Below are 18198 nucleotides of genomic sequence, written 5' to 3'. Positions count from 1 at the left end.
TCACCTTTCCTTCCCTCCCCTCCAGGTTGCCTTGCGCTGTTTTCTGTTGATCAGACGGTTTCCAAATACTCCGAAACTTAGAAAATCTATCTTTATGAAGTGCCATGTGACAACTTTAAGGATTTCGGGGCTGGAGGTGGGGCGGCAGAGATGGGAAGGTTGATTGGCACTGGATCCCGAGGCTGTTCAATTAAAGATTGGAGTTTGAAGTGATAGCATGTTTTAATTAAAAATTGGAGGTTGGGTGGGAAGAAGGGCAATGCCAGCTTTGTGTAAAGATCACGGTTTGTAGGAGAGGACGTGAGTATTGCTGGTGAGACTGGGTTGTTTAAGAATGATTGGGATTTGAGGGAAGATGAGCTGATCACTGCTCCGGGGAGGCACAGGATTTAGTACTGAAAAACAGTGCTAGGTGCCTAACTTGCCTGGCCTGACTCCACCCCTGGGGCTGCCTACATTTACAGTGTCTAAATTTATTTTCCAAGCTTTTGTCATAAGAACATAAGAAATTGCCATATTGAGTCAGACCACGGTGTCCATCAAGCCCAGCATCCTGTTTCCAACAATGGCCAATCCAGGCTACAAGTACCTGACAAGTACCCAAACACTAAGTAGATCCCATGCTACTGATGCAGTTAATAGCAGTGGCTATTCTCTAAAACAATTTGATTAATAGCAGTTAATGGACTTCTCCAAACCTTTTTTAAACCCAGCTACACTAACTGCACTAACCACATCTTCTGGCAACAAATTCCAGAGCTTAATTGTGCATTGTGTCAAGTTTCATAGGGGTGGATCTAGTTGCCCAATTCCTGGATTTAGGTGGCAAGACCAAGACCCCTGTGAGTAATGGGATAGTGTAATAAAAAGAGGGATGTGAGCAACCAGATTAAAAAACATGGGCATCTTCTACTAGCTCAGCTGGCAGATCCACTCCTTGAGCTCAGCGGTAGACTGGCTTGAAGACGACCCAAAGTCCTGTGGGTTTGAGGCTCAAGATCCCAATCAGAAAATAGGTTGGAGGACCATGGAGTGCTGTGGCTAGTGTAGAACCTTCACGGTGCCATTGTTCATATTGTTACAGTGTATCTTAGGCTTCTTTAAGCGAGTTCCGCTGGTCCCCCTCTTTGCTTTCTGGTTTGTTTCATCTTTCCTTTTTTTCATGTATTTTTAAAAGGTGTGAAAAATTGGCAGAGATAATCTGGCAGAATCGGCAACAGATCAGACGAGCCGAGCACTTCTGCCAGCAGCTGCCAATCCCTGGTCCAGTGGAAGAGCTCCTGGCTGAGCTCAATGGGACAATCACGGACATCATATCAGCACTGGTGACAAGGTAGAGACACCTTTACGAGTCCCCGGGAGCAAGTGGCAGCAGAAATAAAATCCCAGCATGTCGCAAAACCTTGGGACTGTGTGTGTTCTTGTAAAGCTTTGACATGCATTCGCCCAGAATGTTTTCAGTCAGCGTACATTCTGTGAGTGAATTGCCTATGGGTACTGCAAAGTATTCCCATCAGTGTGCGCGTCACAGCCCTCCTTGAGCTCTGCATCAAGCAACTTTTGAAACCAGTTCCAAACTGCAGACGGTTTTGTCATCTTGCAATGTTTAACAGCGGTTCCCTAGCATGTGGCCAGATAGACTTAGGACCAATGGGTTATGCTCCCCTGCCAGCAGATGGAGACGGAGCCAGATTTCAAAGCTGATGTCACCCTACATACAACCCTGCAGTGACCTCAGCCCTCCAGTATTCTCCGTCTCTAGAAGATGGGGATTGCTGTACTTTTTGGAAGGAGAAATTCTACATCTAAACTGGAGAAAGAAATCGAGCCCCGCTCTCCTAAAGGTCCCTCCCCCACTTGAGAATTCCTGAAGTGATTTTCTGAGATCCCGCAGAGGCGTGCTTTGGTCCGGTAGCCAGTTCCTGGCATGGACTTGCTGCTTGTGCATCTGAAAGGCAGCAGCTGCAGGAAGCTGAGCGTGGCAGTGACGGCCAAAGCCCTCTCCCTTCCAACCGGAGACTGTCTCTTAACTCAGCTGGTAAGCACTGAGCCCCAGGTAAGTTTAAAAAAAAAATAGAGAAAGATCTACCTCCCTCGTAAGACTTCCTCCAGTCTCCGTGCTCTACGTCATTCCTGATCCCGTTGGGGTAAGGGGAAGTGGGTTTCCAAGTAGCCCCACCAGGGGACTAGGCCCTGCTTTGGGCTTGGTCAGCACACCGCGACGGCGCCATCTTTACACGCTGTTTTGTGCGTTCCGATTGCTGTCCATAGGATGTAGGTGTGCGTGGGTGAGGGCATACATGCGACCTCTTCAACACTCACTGCTATCACATTGGAATATGCAGTCTCAAAACTATTCGATTCATCTCCACTTGTCAATGGGGGTATATGCTCAGCTCCAGTGGTGGCTGCAGGAAGCTCATCTGAGCAGGGGTGGGTGTGCCCCTGTCCTCCTCGAACTGGCTGGACCTCACAACAGACATGAGTCTCTGGGGCTGGGGAACTCACTATCAAGAACTGTCGACCCAGGGACGTTAGACTGAAGAGGCCCTCCGGAACATCAACTGCCTGGAAGCCCAGGCAGTCAGATTGCGTGTCTACAATTCAGCCATAGACTCCAGGCTCAAGCGGTCCACATGATGTCGGACAACGCAATGACAGTAGCCTACATCAACCTCCAGGGTGGAACCAAGAGCCAGCAAGTGTCACAGGATATAGATCACCTTATGGAATGGGCAGAAATACATCTACAGATGATCTCAGCCTCCCAGATTGCAGGAAACGAAAACATCAGAGCAGACTTTCTAAGCAGGGAGAGTGTGGGTGTTGTCGGCCAAAGCCTTTCAACTGATGATAGATTGCTGGGGCCTCTTGTGCATTGACCTGCTGGCCACATCTCACAATGCGAAGGTTCCCAGATTCTTCGGTTGCAGAAGAGATCCCTGGTCCCTGGGGATCGATGCTCTCGTTCAGACCTGGCTGGAAGAAGAGTTGCTATATGCCTTCCATCTGTGGCCCTTCCTGGGCAGGGTCATTCGCAGAATCAAGCATCACAGTCCTACTAGTAGCTCCAGATTGGCCCAGATGTCCGTAATATGCAGACATGCAGAGACTCCTGGTGGAAACACCCGTGCTTCCCACCACACAGGGACCTGCTACAGCAGGGACCAGTCCTTCATGAGGATCCGACTCGATACTGTCCTATGGCCTGGCCCTTGAGAGGGCTCGCCTGATGAAGTGAGGATATTCTACGACAGTAATTGCCACCTTCCTCTGCGCTCGGAAGTTCTTTACATTCCTAGCATATGTGCGGGTTTGGAGAGTATTTGAGGCCTGGTGCGAGGAACGCGGTGTCCCCCCTTGGGAGGTCAAAATCACACTTATTCTGGAATTTTTGCAGGATGGCTTGAATAAAGGTTTGGCCCTTAACTCCTTGAAGGTGCAGGTGTAGTGGCTTTCTCCTGTTTCGGGGCGAGGTAAACGGAACCTCCCTGTCAGCTCATCCGGACGTGGTCTGTTTTCTGAAAGGGGTGAAGCACCTTCAGCCACCCCTACAGTGGCCGGTTCCCTTGTGGAATCTTAATCTAGTATTAGCATTTTTGGCAGGGTCCTCCTTTCGGCCGCTGCGCACTCTTTCCTTGTGTGTGTTAAGCTTGAAAACTGTGTTCCTGGTGGCTATATGCTCGGCACATCTCACCTCTGAAATGCAGGCATTGTCGTGTTGGGAACCATTGCTCCGGATGACTCCAGGAGCATTACAGCTTCGTACCATTCCATCCTTCTGCTCAGGGTAGTTTTGGAGTTTCATTTGAATCAGTCCATTTCGTTGCCATCCCTAGATGAGCCCCCGTCATTTGAATGTCGGTAGACTTTTGGTGTGGTATCTGGAAGTTTCAGAACCGGTCCGAAAGTCGCACCACCTGTTTGTCCTTCACGGTGGAAGGAAGTGGGACGAACCAGCTTTGTGGGCTACCATAGCTCGCTGGATTAAGGAGGTGGTCACGGGAGCCTATGTGGAGGTAGGAAAGCCACATAGGCTTTCCTACCTCCACATAGTGGAATGAGCTTTAACCTTCTCAGGTTAAAGCTCATTCCACTAGGGCTCAGGCGGTCTCATGAGTGGAAGCTAGACTGCACTCTCCCGTCGATATCTGCCTAGCGACGACGTGGTTATCCTTGCACACCTTCTCCAGGTCCTATCGCCTGGACATAGAGGACCGAGAAGATTCAGCCTTTGCAAGGGCGGTGTTAACCGGACCACGGGCAGCCTCCCACCCCGATCGGGAGTAGCTTTTGTACATCCCATTGGTCCTGAGTCCATCTGGCTACATGCTTGGAAATGGAGAAATTACTTACCTGATAATTTAGTTTTCCTTAGTGTAGACAGGTGGACTCAGCATTCCATGCTCTGCTACCTAAGAACTGTGCCTAGGATTCGCCCGTGGAGTGGATATCAAATCCAAGAGATTACGGGTAAGCCTTCATCTAGTCCCTGGATCAGGGCATCTATATTCTTACTAGGGTTCAGTGTTTATGATTGATTGAGTACAGTTAACGGTTATCCATTTTTAATCAAGTGGCTTTTGAAGAGAATACTGGAGGGCTGAGGTCACTGCAGGGGTGTATGTAGGGTGATGCCAGCTTTGAAATCTGACTCCATCTCCATCTGCTGGCAGGAGAGCATAACACATTGGTCCTGAGTCCATCTGTCTACACTAAGGAAAACGAAATTATCAGGTAAGTAACTTCTCCATTCTGTACATTAGAGAGATTGCACCCCCTGCTTCTCTGTTTGCAAATCTCTTATGCATATTCATTGTAGATATCTTGAAAATCTGATTGGCTAGCTGCGTCCTGAGGACTGGGTTGAGAAGCCCTGTCCAAGCAGACCGGTCGCTTTGGAAATCTTAGAATCTGAACCACCGCAGAAATATCCATGGGCTTCATTCGTGTTTTAGCACTAGCCTTTACTTCTGGATTAGGTCCATATTTGTAAATAATGCATGGATTTGGTTAAAAAATGTGATTTATTTGCCCCTTGCTTATTGATGTATTTATATGATATGCAACCTGGGGGTGGCTAGCCAAAAGAAAACCAGCAGGAATATTTCATTTTCCTTTTCCCCCTATAATATTCTTCCCCTAGTACCTTCATTATTGAGAAGCAGCCACCACAAGTTCTGAAGACGCAGACCAAGTTTGCAGCCACTGTGCGTTTGTTGGTCGGTGGAAAGCTGAATGTGCACATGAACCCCCCACAGGTGAAGGCAACCATCATCAGCGAAATGCAAGCCAAGGCCCTGCTGAAAAACGAGAACACCAGGAAGTAATGGCCTTTCACTTCACCTAGTGCAAACTGGTTTGAATGTGTTGCGGGGCTTTCATGCTGGCTGCCACCGAGTCGCATGCTCTTCCCGCTACTGTAGTCCCATTGTAACCAGCCTCGGTGCTTCTTGGAGCTGCAGTGTTGTATCTTTCACATGCCTCCACTGAGCTGAGCTCTCTTTGGTGTAACATTCTCAGGGCTTCCCCACACTGCTACCAAAACCGAGCTTTACCTGGTATATAATCCTCAGGGGTTCCACACTCCACCATCACCAGGCTGAGCTGAGCTGAGCTCTCCCCAGTATAACATCCTCAAGACTTTCACAAACCGCCACCAAATTGAGCTTTCCCTGGTATATAATCCTCAGGGGTTCCACAAACCGCCACTGGGCTGAGCTTGGCTCTCCTCCACATCACATTCTCTGTGCTTCCACGCACTGCAGCCATGCTGAGCCGTCCCTGGTATGATATTCTCGGGACTTCCATGTACCATCACTGAGCTGAGCTCTCCCTGGTGTAACATCCTCGGGTGTTCTACACACTACCACCAAGCTGAGCTCTCCCAGTTTCTACAGCATAATGGGTTATACGCTCACCACAGAACCAAGCAATCGCCAGTGCTACACTTCTGTGAGTTTGTTTGATTGCTTAATTTTATCCCATTTGAGGATTGGGAACTGAGCAAGCAAATGTCCACTTCCTAATAAAACGATCCCTTATTAATGGAGATGCCTGCCCTCCACCTTCTCTAACCCCCCCTCCCCCACCAGTCCGAGCCATAATAACATGGAAACCAAGAACATGAGGGTGGATAAGGACCACGGGTCCTATGCACTTAGCTTATCTCTCTCCCTGCTGCAGTACCACAGATCCTGCCAGATCTGTGGCTTTGCTTTCACTTCCTCCATTGTTGAGGATTCTGTGTCCTTCCCTTAAATCCATCTTTCATTATATTAGGGGGATAGTAATTGGCAACCTGTTTCAGAAGATGAGTCTCCCCTGCCACTCGGACTATTTCCTCAGCTTAATTCACTAAAGGGAAACGTGTTGTTGTCGTAGGTTGCTCTGTTAAGAATCTGTTAATGCATGCTGCTAAACTTGCGCCCTCCCCCTCTCTCCTTCCGTCACAGTGAGAGCAGCGGTGAAATACTTAACAACTGTTGTGTGATGGAGTATCAGCAGGCGACAGGGACGCTCAGCGCACACTTCAGGAATATGGTGAGTGCATCGGAGACTTGTAATGCCAGCCTTATTAGGGACACACTCGGTGGGAGGTGGGGAGGGAACGACCTGCACTGCAGCATTTCCAGGGCTGGTTCTAGTAGGGATGGGAGAGGGGAGGGGAAGTGACCCCCATGATGCAGGCAGCATTGCAGAAACTGAATCCACAGGGAGGGGAAAATGACCCCCACAATGCAGCGTTACAAGGACTTACTCTGAGTGGGTTGAGGAGCTGGCCTTCACGATGTAGCGTTATAGTGACGGACTCTGAGGGAGAAGGGGTGAAAGTACCAAATTGCTCCATTACAGGCATCAGTGTGGAATGATAATTTCTTAGCTTGTAGCCAGATGGACTCAGGACCATTGGGTTTATGCTCCCCTGCCAGCAGATGGAGACGGAGTCAGATTTCAAAGCTGACGTCACCCTAGATATACACCCCTGCAGTGACCTCAGCCCTTCAGTATTTCTTAGTCTCCAGCAAATGCGGATGTGTTTTCCCTATGGGGGATCGCTGTACCTTTTGGAAGAAGAAATTCTACTTTTAAATTGGAGAAAAGATTGAGCCCCGCTCTCTTGCGGTGATACCTAAAGGTCCCTCCCCCAGTTGAGAATTCCTGAGGTGATTTCCGAGATCCCTCAGAGGTTTGCCTTGGTCCAGGAGCCAGTTCCAGGCGTGGACTTTGCTGCTGAAGCAGCTGAAAGGCAGCAGGTGCAGGAAGCCGAGCGCAGCGGTGACAGCCAAAGCCCTCCCCCCCTCGCAGCCGGAGACCACCTCTGTACTCAGTTGGTAAACGCTGAGCTCAGGTAAGTTTAAAAAAAAAAAAAAGAAGAGGATTTCCTCCTGATTCAGAGTCATTGGAGGGGTTTCGATAAGACTTCCTCTGGTCTCCTTGCTTGGTGCGCCATACGGATGTCGTTCCCGATCCCGTTGGGTAAGGGGAAGTGGGCTTCCGAGTGGGTTGAGTGGCTCCACTTTAGGCTTGGTTAGCACACCACGTGGTAGGCTATGGCGGCGCCATCTTGTGTGCGTTTTCGTGCCTGTATTACCCGCCATAGAGATTCAGTACATGCAGTGTGTGTCGGCTCTGTGCACGTGCTGTGCACTTAATGCCGCGTGCGTACATGTGCGCACAACTTATTAGGTGCAGAATACAAGTAAAGCCGGGCACATGGGCTGTGCGTGTGTTTCGCTGCAGCCCGAGTAGCCTCCCAAAATCTGTGCGCATAAAATTTTAAGCGCAAGCCATCTGAATACAGTTACCGTCGCCAATGGCTCCAGCAGCAAAGAAACATAAGCGCCTTTCTCTCTGCACTGCTTGTCATATTAGGGCTTCACAGTCTGACCTGGATTCCAACTTATGTCATCACTGTGAGGAAGCCCAAGGAGAGTTGGCCTCCCTGGACTTTGCTAAGCCTGGCTCCTTCTTCCATTCAGAGAATGGGTCAGCCACAGCCTTAACCAGATGTATCCCGGATCTGAGTAACCCTGGGACTGGGTCATCAATGGGAGAGGGAAATGTAGTGGCTCCTACCCCAGTACCTCCTGGGTTAGGCATGGACCCAGCTGCCTTTTCTTGGGTGGAATTCTTTCAAGGCCTTCAAGCCTTCGTACAGGCGCAGTCTGCTACCTCACATGCCCCTGCCCAGTAAGCCCTCCTTCCCAGTCCTATCGGCAGGCCTGGAGGCATGCTTCAACTCACCAAGGGTATCCCTGGCAGGGATCCGGATGGCACCGACGAAGAAAATGATCCAGATTTCTTGGAAGATGGGAAAATCCCCCCCCCCCCCCCCCCCCCCGGTTTAGAACCGTATTGGACCATGTTACGGTTTTTCCATAGAAACGAATTCCCGGCCCTGGTTTCCTAGACCCAAAGATGCTAGGAGTTCCTGGGGCGGCTCTATGATGGAACCTTAGAAGAATCCCATTCTGATTTCCCTAAGAAAAGTCAACATCAAAGCAGACTTTCTAAGCAGGGAGAGTCTGGATCCAGGTCAGTGGGTGGTGTTGGCCAAAGCTGAGGCTTCCCATCCATCGACCTGCTGGCCGCATATCAAAATGGGAAGGTTCCCCAATTCTTCAGTTGCAGAAGAAATGAGTTGACCCCGGGGATCGACGCTCTCATTCAGACCTGGCCGGAAGAAGAGTTGCAATATGCCTTCCCTCCATGGCCCCTCCTGGGCAGGGTCATTCGCAGAATCGAGCATCACAGGGATTAGTCCTACAAGTAGCTCCAGATTGTCCCAGGCGTCCGTGGTATGCGGACATGCGGAGACTCCCCTGTGCCTCCCACACACAGGGACCTGCTGCAGGGACGAGGATCCGACTCGATTCTGTTTTATGGTCTGGCCCTTGAGAGGGCTCACCTGATGAAGCGAGGATATTCAGCAGCAGTAATTGCCATGGAAGTTCTCTTCATCTCTAGTGCATGTGTGGGTCTGGAGGGTATTTGAGGCCTGGTGCGAGGAACGCGGTGTTTCCCCTTGGACGATCAAAATCCCACTAATTCTGGAATTTTTGCAGGATGGCTTGAATAAAGGTTAACCCTTAACTCCTTGAAGGTCCAGGTAGTGGCTTTCTCCTTTTTCAGGAGTGAGGTGAACGGAACCCCGCCTGTTGGCTCATCCGGACATGGCCCATTTTCTGAAAGGGGCGAAGCACCTTGGGCCACACCTATGGTGACCGGTTCCCTTATGGAATCTTAATCTAGTATTGAAGCTTTTAGCAGGGCCTTCCTTTTGGCTGTTGCGTAGTCTTTCCTTGTATTTATTAACCCTGAAATGGTGTTCCTGGTGGCTATATGCTTGGCACGTCGCATCTCTGAACTGCAGGCATTGTTGTGTCGGGAACCGTTCCTTCAGATGACTCCAGGAGCATTCCAGCTTTGTATCATTCCATCCTTCTTGCCCAAGGTAGTTTCAGTTTCGTTTGAATCAATCTGTTTCATTGCCATCCCTAGATAAGCACAAGGACGCGGAAGAATGCTACCTCCTCCGCCATTTGAATGTCAGTAGGCTTTGGTGAGGTATCTGGAAGTTTCAGAACTGGTCCGAAAGACGAACTGGCTGTTTCTCCTTCACGATGGAAGGAAATGGGGCGAACCTGCTTCGCGGGCTACCATAGCTCGCTGGATTAAGGAGGTGGTCACAGGAGTCTATGTGGCCGCAGGAAAGCCATTACTCCTTCAGGTTAAAGCTCAATCCACAGGGCTCAGGCGGTCTCATGGGTGGAAGCCAGACTGCTGTCTCCCGTCGACAATTGCCGAGCTGCAACGTGTTCTTCCTTGCGCACCTTCTCCAGGTTCTGTCGCCTGGACATTCAGGTCCGGGAGGACACAGCCTTTGCAAGGGGAGTGTTTACCGGACCGCAGGCAGCCTCCCACCCTGATCGGGAGTAGCTTTTGTACATCCCATTGGTCATGAGTCCATCTGGCTACACGCTAGGAAATGGAGAAATTACTTACCTGATAATTTAGTTTTCCTTAGTGTAGGCAGATGGACTCAGCATCCTGCCCACGACTGCCCATGAACAGTGTCAAAGATTTGCCTGTGGAGTGGATATTGATTCCAAGAGATTACGAGTAAGCAGTCATCCAGTCCCTAGATCAGGGCATCTATAATCTTACTGGGGTTCAGTGTTTGGTTGAGTACAATTACTGTTATCTGTTTTTAATCAAGTTTTTTCAATAGTATGTCCACACTGGCCTTTGAAGAGAATAACTGAAGGACTTAGGTCACTGCAGGAGTGTACCTAGGGTGACAACTTTGAAACCTGACTCCGTCACAATCTGCTGGCAGGGGACCATAAACCCATTGGTCCTGAATCCATCTGTCTACAGTCAGGAAAGCAATTATCAGGTAAGTAATTTCTCCGTTATCACTCTATTTACCCTGCTAAAAAAAATAATAATAAAAAGAAACCCAAGCCCCATTTCAGCGTGAGTGACCAATGGGATGGAAATTATCCCCATGTTGCAGCATTACAAGGACTGAATCTGGCCTGAAGTAGGGGAATGATCTCGTGGCCCCCATCCCAGCATGTTGCAGCATTATAAGGATTGTCTCTGATTTGGGAGGACGGTGGACCCCCCCCCCCCCCCCCCCCCCCCAAAAAAAAAGTGATGCAGCATTACTGGGAGGGTGGGGGAGGAATGACTCTTCCATGATAAGGTATTACAGGGACTGGCTGTGGGAGAGATGGGGTGAATGATCCCCAGCTTGCAGTATTGGTTATATGTGGGATGGATTTATCCTTATCCCTGTATTGTTAAGAAAAAAAAAACACACTTCAGCATCAGTGACCAGCTGGGAAGGGCATGACCTGGCCCTTAATTCCAAAGTAGAATGGTCTACAACTTTCCCAAGACCTTCCCAGAAATAAAGATCCGTAAGGAGTAGGAAATGTCCGATTTTTGGAGGTTATTACTATCCTGGCTTCTTCAGCAGCCACTCCAGGTAGTAACATATTAAGAAAGTAAATTCATAACAGCTCGCATAGCAATAAAGTCTGCTTGTACATAATGCATAAAACCAAAAAAAACTACACGCGGAAGTGCCCCCGCCCCAGAACGTCCTCTGCTCAGTGGGCATAAAAGGATGTACGGAATTCCCCAGGCCCCTGATCGATTTTTCAAAAGCAGCAGATTTATGCATGGAAGCTGCAGTCTGGAGGTCACCTGAACAATGTGCGATTGTCTGTCTGTTCTTCCACCTAGGACACAGTCCAGATTCCTCTCTTTGTGTGTTGGCACTCCGTGAGAGAGGGGAGGGGGCGGTCTCAGATCTCACCTTAGACATTGGTTCCCGAGCCTTTCCCAGATTATTTTTCTCATCCTGGTTAAGGGCCCTTATATCATTTTTGGAGATCTTTCATTTTTTTATTTCATTCCAATGTTGTCCATTTGTTTCCCTTCCCAAGTCTCTGAAGAGAATCAAACGGTCGGATCGGCGTGGTGCAGAATCTGTGACAGAAGAGAAGTTCACCATCTTGTTTGAGTCGCAGTTCAGTGTGGGTGGAAACGAGCTGGTGTTTCAAGTGAAGGTAATGATTATCTTATTTTTAAAATACATATAGTACGGTGCTAATTATTTTTTTTTATTTGTAAATATTTATGCAATAGTTCATGCAGGGGGATAGAGATGCATAGGTTAGGGAATAAATACAATAATCATTAGTAGAAGTTATTCAAGTACTGTTTTCAGTCCCTGAGAGCGCCCCATCTACATGGCTTTTTATATCAGAGCAGGTTTAGGCAATTCCGTTTCTTGAGAGCCATAGACCAGGTTTGGGTTTCCAAAAACCTAAAACAATTGAGATTAACCAGGCTTCCTGTTCATACCCAAGTCAGTCCAGACTCCTTAGTTTTGCCTCCCTTCCAGCAGATGGAGACAGAGAAAGGTTTACTGATGCCGTACATAACCCAGTGTGCCACCTGCAGTCCCTCAGTATTTCTCTGTCTCCAGCAGATGGTGGAGGTGTAAAACCTGCAGTTTGGAAATTTAGTTGAGCAAACAAAAAGAAAAAGATAGAAGAGTAAACTACAGAGAAGATTTCCTCCCAGGAGGTTGGGAGGTCCTAGTGGGGCCATCCCTCCTGGTTCTGAGGTGGACAAGCAAGGGGGTTGGCAACCCTTCTATAGCTCGGTCCTTTCGCCGCTGGGGATGGACAGCTGGCGGTGCCAGTCCCTCTCACCCAGGAGGACTTGTGGAACCTGCTGCAGTTCTTCAGCTGTTCTATTGTAGCTACCAGGGAAGTAGCTGTGTCTTTTTTTTTATTCTTAAAGTTTTATTAATTAAAAAAATAACATTCTTAGGGGAAGAGGATCAAGCGGCAGGGTTGTGCAGGTGCCGACTGTAGCAGCAGGGTTCCCAGGTTTGTGCTGTTTGTTTTTTTTTGTTTTTTTTTCTACGGCTGCTCACAGCAGACACGCAATCAGGTAAGGCTGGGACATGGTCCGCGGCAGCAAGTGCTCTTCATGCGGCGGTGTTGCTTGCACAGCTCTACCGTATCGGCCTTTGTTCCCGCGGGGGAGCAGAGAATAGGAAGGTATTCCATTTATTTCGAGGTGCCGAAAAGGAAGGATTCTCGAATCCGATTTTAGATTTCAAAAGGTAAACGGGGCTCTCAGATTTCCTCGTTTTCAAATGGAGACACTGCGATCGGTTATTGCAATACTTGCACATAGCGATTCATCCGGATCATCAACGGTTCCTGAGGTTCATGATCCTCGGGAAGCATTTTCACTTTTCTGCCCTTCCATTCGGATTGACAATGGCGCCGCGTACCTTCTCCAAGGTGGTGATGGTGATGGTGGTGGTGGCGGCGGCAGCAGCTCTCAGGAAGGAGGGCGTGCTAGTTCACCCGTATCTAGACGACTCATTCGGGCAGAGTTGGAGGATCTCTGCTGGCAGGCAGTCTCTCAGGTTCAACGCAGGTTACAATCTCTGGGTTGGGTGGAGAGTTTATCAAAGAGTCACCTCACCTCTTCCCAGGTGTTGAAATTCCTGCATAGGGCAGTGCCCAGGATCTGAGACTATCTGCAGGTTCTCAGTTCTATGAAATCCACTTTGGAGTTGGCTCCTTGGGCCTTTGCGCATATGCAGCTTCTGCACAGTGTTCTTCTTTCCCAGTGGAATCCATTGTCGGAGCTGTTTCATCTTCCTCTGCCAATCAAGGAGGGCGCCAGGTCCAGTCTATCATGATGGTTTAGTGGGGACCAGTTGAGTCGCGGGCTGGACCTGGAGGTTCCCAATTGGGTGGTAGTTACCACTGATGCCATTCTCTCTGGATAGGGAGCAGTGTTCCAGGATCATTCAGCTCAAGGCCAGTGGTCTCAGGAAGAGGCATTATGGTCTATCAATTGGTTTGAGATGGGGGCCAGGTGGTTCAAATTGCTTGCTTTCTGCCTCTGTTAGCAGTCAGCCAGTATGGATCCTGTCAGACAATGCAACGATGGTGGTCTATATCAACTGTTAGGGTGGAACCAAGAGTTGGGCAATGGCTCAAAAAGCCCAGGAGCTAATTTACTGGGCAAAGCAGCATCTGGTGTTGCTAGCAGCATCCCACATTGCTGGGTAGACTACACCTAGACAAATTTTCTCAGCTGGCAACGGCTAAACCCTGGAGGATGGAAGTTGTCGGAAGAGGTGATGTGTCTCATCTGTAGCAGATGGGGAGTTCCCCACAGGGACTCGATAGCATCTCAGCAGCATGCCAAATTACCTTGCTTCTTCAGTTGCAGGCAGGATCTGTTGCGACCATCGCAGCTCGACGTCCTCACTCCGCCCTCTTTACCTCTATGGCGACTCCCTCCGGGTCTGATGGATGGCTGGCTGCCGCAGCATCTCCATGCCATCTCCCTCCGGCGTCCCCGGACAGGCTCGACGTTGCAGATCCGCCATGTTGCCTGAAGACCTAGGGCGCGCACACGCGCTCTGATTGAAGTACCAACAAGGGCCCAAACCTCAGGAGCGTCCCCCTGAGATGACGTTATCCGCTTCCTATATTTAAAGGTCTCTATTTCACTATCTAAGAGGTACCCGCTCCTCGGGGGCCTCGCTCTTTTTCTTTACTTTCAGATTACAGACAGGAACCGGTACTCGCTCCTCGAGGGTCCATGTTCCTGGACCCTCTGCAGATGCTCTACTGCTTGGAAGCTATCGCTGCTACAAACAATTGTGAGTTATCGCTCTCTCAGAGCTTTCCCTGGAACCAGGTACTTGCTCCTCGAGGGCCTAAACCTTTCCAGCTCCTGAGCTCCTTGAGACCTTATGTGAGTTTTGTCATCTAGTTCTGTTCATGAACTCTGCCTACTCAATTTTCTACAGTTTCTCAACAGCTCAGCCATCCTGGATCGCTGTTCCAGTACCTGAGGGACTACAGCCCTGCCGGGCATATCAGCTCACTACTGCCACCTCTGGTGGTTTCAAAAACCTGTTTAATAAAAGAACTAATGTGTGTCTGTCTCCATACTCAAGCCTAGCCGGTGGATCCTCTCGGGATATCCTCCTGGGGGCGTGGTCATTTGCCACCGGCCCAGGGATCCACCCACAACTATATCAGATTCATTACAGATTGCTACTCCTTAGCAAGACGATATCTGAGACACTACAAGATTGCTGACTCCTCCTCCTTTAGGAGCCATTAATAACAGATTGCTACTACTATCTGATTGCTCCGCCCATCAGGCATCATATCTACATCAGATTGCTACTCCACAGTCTAACTCCTAATAGATTGCTAACTCCTATCTGATTGCTCCTCCCACCAGACAGCAGACTAACAGGACCATGGAGCCGACGGGGTCAGTGCCCTGGTTCTTCTGAGCCTCAGGGAGTTCTTCATTAAGAACATAAGAACATGCCATACTGGGTCAGACCAAGGGTCCATCAAGCCCAGCATCCTGTTTCCAACAGAGGCCAAACCAGGCCACAAGAACCTGGCAATTACCCAAACACTAAGAAGATCCCATGCTACTCATGCAATTAATAGCAGTAGCTATTCCCTAAGTAAACTTGATTAATAGCCATTAATGGACTTCTCCTCCAAGAACTTATCCAAACCTTTTTTGAACCCAGCTACATTAACTGCACTAACCACATCCTCTGGCAACACATTCCAGAGCTTTATTGTGCGTTGAGTGAAAAAGAATTTTCTCCGATTAGTCTTAAATGTTACTTGCTAACTTCATGGAATACCCCTAAGTCCTTGTATTATTCGAAAGTGTAAATAACCGATTCACATCTACTCGTTCAAGACCTCTCATGATCTTGAAGACCTCTATCTTATCCCCCCTCAGCCATCTCTTCTCCAAGCTGAACAGCCCTAACCTCTTCAGCCTTTCCTCATAGAGGAGCTGTTCCATCCCCTTTATCATTTTGGTTGCCCTTCTCTGTACCTTCTCCATCGCAACTATATCTTTTTTGAGATGCGGCAACCAGAATTGTACACAGTATTCAAGGTGCGGTCTCACCATGGAGCGATATAGAGGCATTTATGTCATTTTCCATTTTATTAACCATTCCCTTCTTAATTCCGAACATTATTATTTTATTTATTATTTATTGTTTTTGTTATACCGAGTTTCATGACAGGCATCACATCAACCCGGTTTACAATTAACAAAGTGTGAAAGGCATAACGTAGCGTAATAACAATATTCTCAATAAAAACCTTGAACTTTAAATACAGGGAATCAGAAAAGGATGTGAGAAAGTTACAAAAAACAGGGAAAATTAACTTGGAACTGGAAGAGGGGAGATAAAGGAACAGAGCAATATTTACATTTCAGCCAATTAATGTAGAAGAGTAACAAGATGAGTAAATAAGACTATGCGAATAAATGTGGCGGTATATCACAGTGAGATGGAACCTATGTATCTAGAAGGCTAAGTATGACAGAGAATATGAATAAATATAACACAGAATTTAGATCCAGTTGTGCTGTTGCGTGAAGGTTTTATTCAGGGCTTGGAAATGCTTTTTTGAAAAGCCAAGTTTTTAGTCTTTTCCTAAATGTTAGAGAGCATGGCTCCTGTCTTAAGTCTGGTGGGATAGAGTTCCAGAGAGCTGGACCTGCTGAAGAGAAGGCTCTGAGACTCAAGGATTTATGTTGGAAGGTTTTGGCCTTTGGAATTTGGAGAGACTCTTTGTAGTATTCCCTGATGGGTCTGACGGAAGTGTATTTTTTAAGTGGTATTTGTAGGTCGATTTGCGTGTGTTGGTTGATAGTTTTGTAAATGATGTTGATGGTTTTGTACATGATTCTATAATGGATTGGTAGCCAATGGAGGTTTTTGAGGATAGGGGAAATGTGGTCGATTTTCCTGGAATTTGTAAGGACTCTGGCTGCAGAGTTCTGAACCATTTGTAGAGGTTTAGTATAAGAGGCTGGGAGGCCTAGTAGTAACGAGTTGCAATAATCTAGTTTGGAAAAGATTATAGCTTGCAAGATTGTTCTAAAGTCCTGAGCGTGGAAGAGTGGTTTAATTCTTTTCAGAATATGCAATTTGTAGAAGCAATCCTTTGTGGTTTGATTAATGAATGGTTTGAGGTTGAGACGATTGTCTAGTATGGCTCCTAGATCTCTTACATGGGCTGTTTGAAGGAGTGTGGGTGGTTTTAGAAGTATGTTATTGTTTTCCGGTGATATGAACAGGAATTCTGTTTTCGAAGCATTGAGCACAAGATTTAGACTGTTGAGGAGAAGTTTAATTTCTAATAAGCAAGTGTCCCAGTATTCCATTGTTTTTGAGATTGATTCTTTTATGGGGATCACGATCTGTACGTCGTCTGCGAAAAGGAAGTGTTTCAGGCTTAATTTTGTAAGTAATTGACATAGTGGTAGCAGGTAGACATTGAAGAGTGTGGGTGAAAGTGATGAACCTTGCGGCACCCCTCTATTAGATGGGTGGTATTGGGATTCTTTGTTGTGAATTTTGACTCTATATCCTCTGTTTCCTAGAAATGTTTTGAACCAGTTTAATGTGGCACCTGTTAAACCAATGTTTGCCAGTTGTTTTAGAAGGAGGGAGTGGTTGACAGTGTCGAAGGCCGCCGAGAAGTCGAGGAGGATTAGTATAGCAAACAAAAAAGCAAACAAAACAAACAAACAAAACAAAAACAAAACAAAAACAAAAAAACAAAACAAACAAAACAAACAAAAAAGCAAACATTCTGTTTGCTTTTTTGACTGCTGCAGCACACTGAGCCGACTATTTTAAAGTATTATCCACTACGATGCCTAGATCTTTTTCCTGGGTGGTAGCTCCTAATATGGAACCTAACATCGTGTAACTACAGCAAGGGTTATTTTTCCCTATAATGCAACACCTTGCACTTGTCCACATTAAATTTCATTAGCCATTTGGATGCCCAATCTTCCAGTCTTGCAAGGTCCTCCTGTAATGTATCACAATCCGCTTATGATTTAACTACTCTGAATAATTTTGTATCATCTGCAAATTTGATAACCTCACTCGTCGTATTCCTTTCCAGATCATTTATATATATATTGAAAAGCACCGATCCAAGTACAGATCACTGAGGCACTCCACTATTTACCCTTTTCCACTGAGAAAATTGTCCATTTAATTCTACTCTCTGTTTCCTGTCTTTTAACCAGTTTGTAATCCACGAAAGGACATCGCCTCCTATCCCATGACTTTTTAGTTTTCTTAGAAGCCTCTCATGAGGGTCTTTGTCAAACGCCTTCTGAAAATCCAAATACACTACATCTACCGGTTCACCTTTATCCACATGTTTATTAACCCCTTCAAAAAAATGAAGCAGATTTGTTAGGCAAGACTTCCCTTGGGTAAATCCATGTTGACTGTGTTCCATTAAACCATGTCTTTCTATATGCTCTACGATTTTGATCTTGAGAATAGTTTCCACTATTTTTCCCGGCACTGAAGTCAGGCTCACTGGTCTATAGTTACCCGGATCTCCCCTGGTGCCTTTTTTAAATATTGGGGTTACATTGGCCACCCTCCAGTCTTCAGGTACAATGGATGATTTAATGATAGGTTACAAATTTTTACTAATAGGTCCAAAATTTCATTTTTTAGTTCCTTCAGTACCCTAGGATGCATGCCATCCGGTCCAGGTGATTTGCCACTCTTTAGTTTGTCAATCTGGCCTACTACATCTTCCA

General features: G+C 47.5%; 1 protein-coding gene across 4 annotated transcripts in view; it reads left to right on the top strand.

The window, feature by feature from the left end:
• LOC115073684 (signal transducer and activator of transcription 5B) overlaps positions 1–18198 on the top strand; it is a 226170-nt gene that overhangs the window by 181464 nt on the left and 26508 nt on the right. For all 4 annotated transcript variants that reach the window (XM_029572300.1, XM_029572301.1, XM_029572298.1 and 1 more), the window contains 4 exons: positions 1178–1333; positions 5147–5326; positions 6456–6543; positions 11463–11585. In XM_029572300.1, coding sequence (XP_029428160.1) covers positions 1178–1333; positions 5147–5326; positions 6456–6543; positions 11463–11585 — 547 coding nt within the window. The remainder of the gene's footprint in view (positions 1–1177; positions 1334–5146; positions 5327–6455; positions 6544–11462; positions 11586–18198) is intronic.

This window comes from Rhinatrema bivittatum, chromosome 12 (assembly GCF_901001135.1).
Source record: "Rhinatrema bivittatum chromosome 12, aRhiBiv1.1, whole genome shotgun sequence".
Classification (NCBI taxonomy): Eukaryota; Metazoa; Chordata; class Amphibia; order Gymnophiona; family Rhinatrematidae; genus Rhinatrema; species Rhinatrema bivittatum.
Note: the sequence above shows the minus strand (reverse complement) of the source record. Positions and strands in the feature narration are given on the sequence as shown.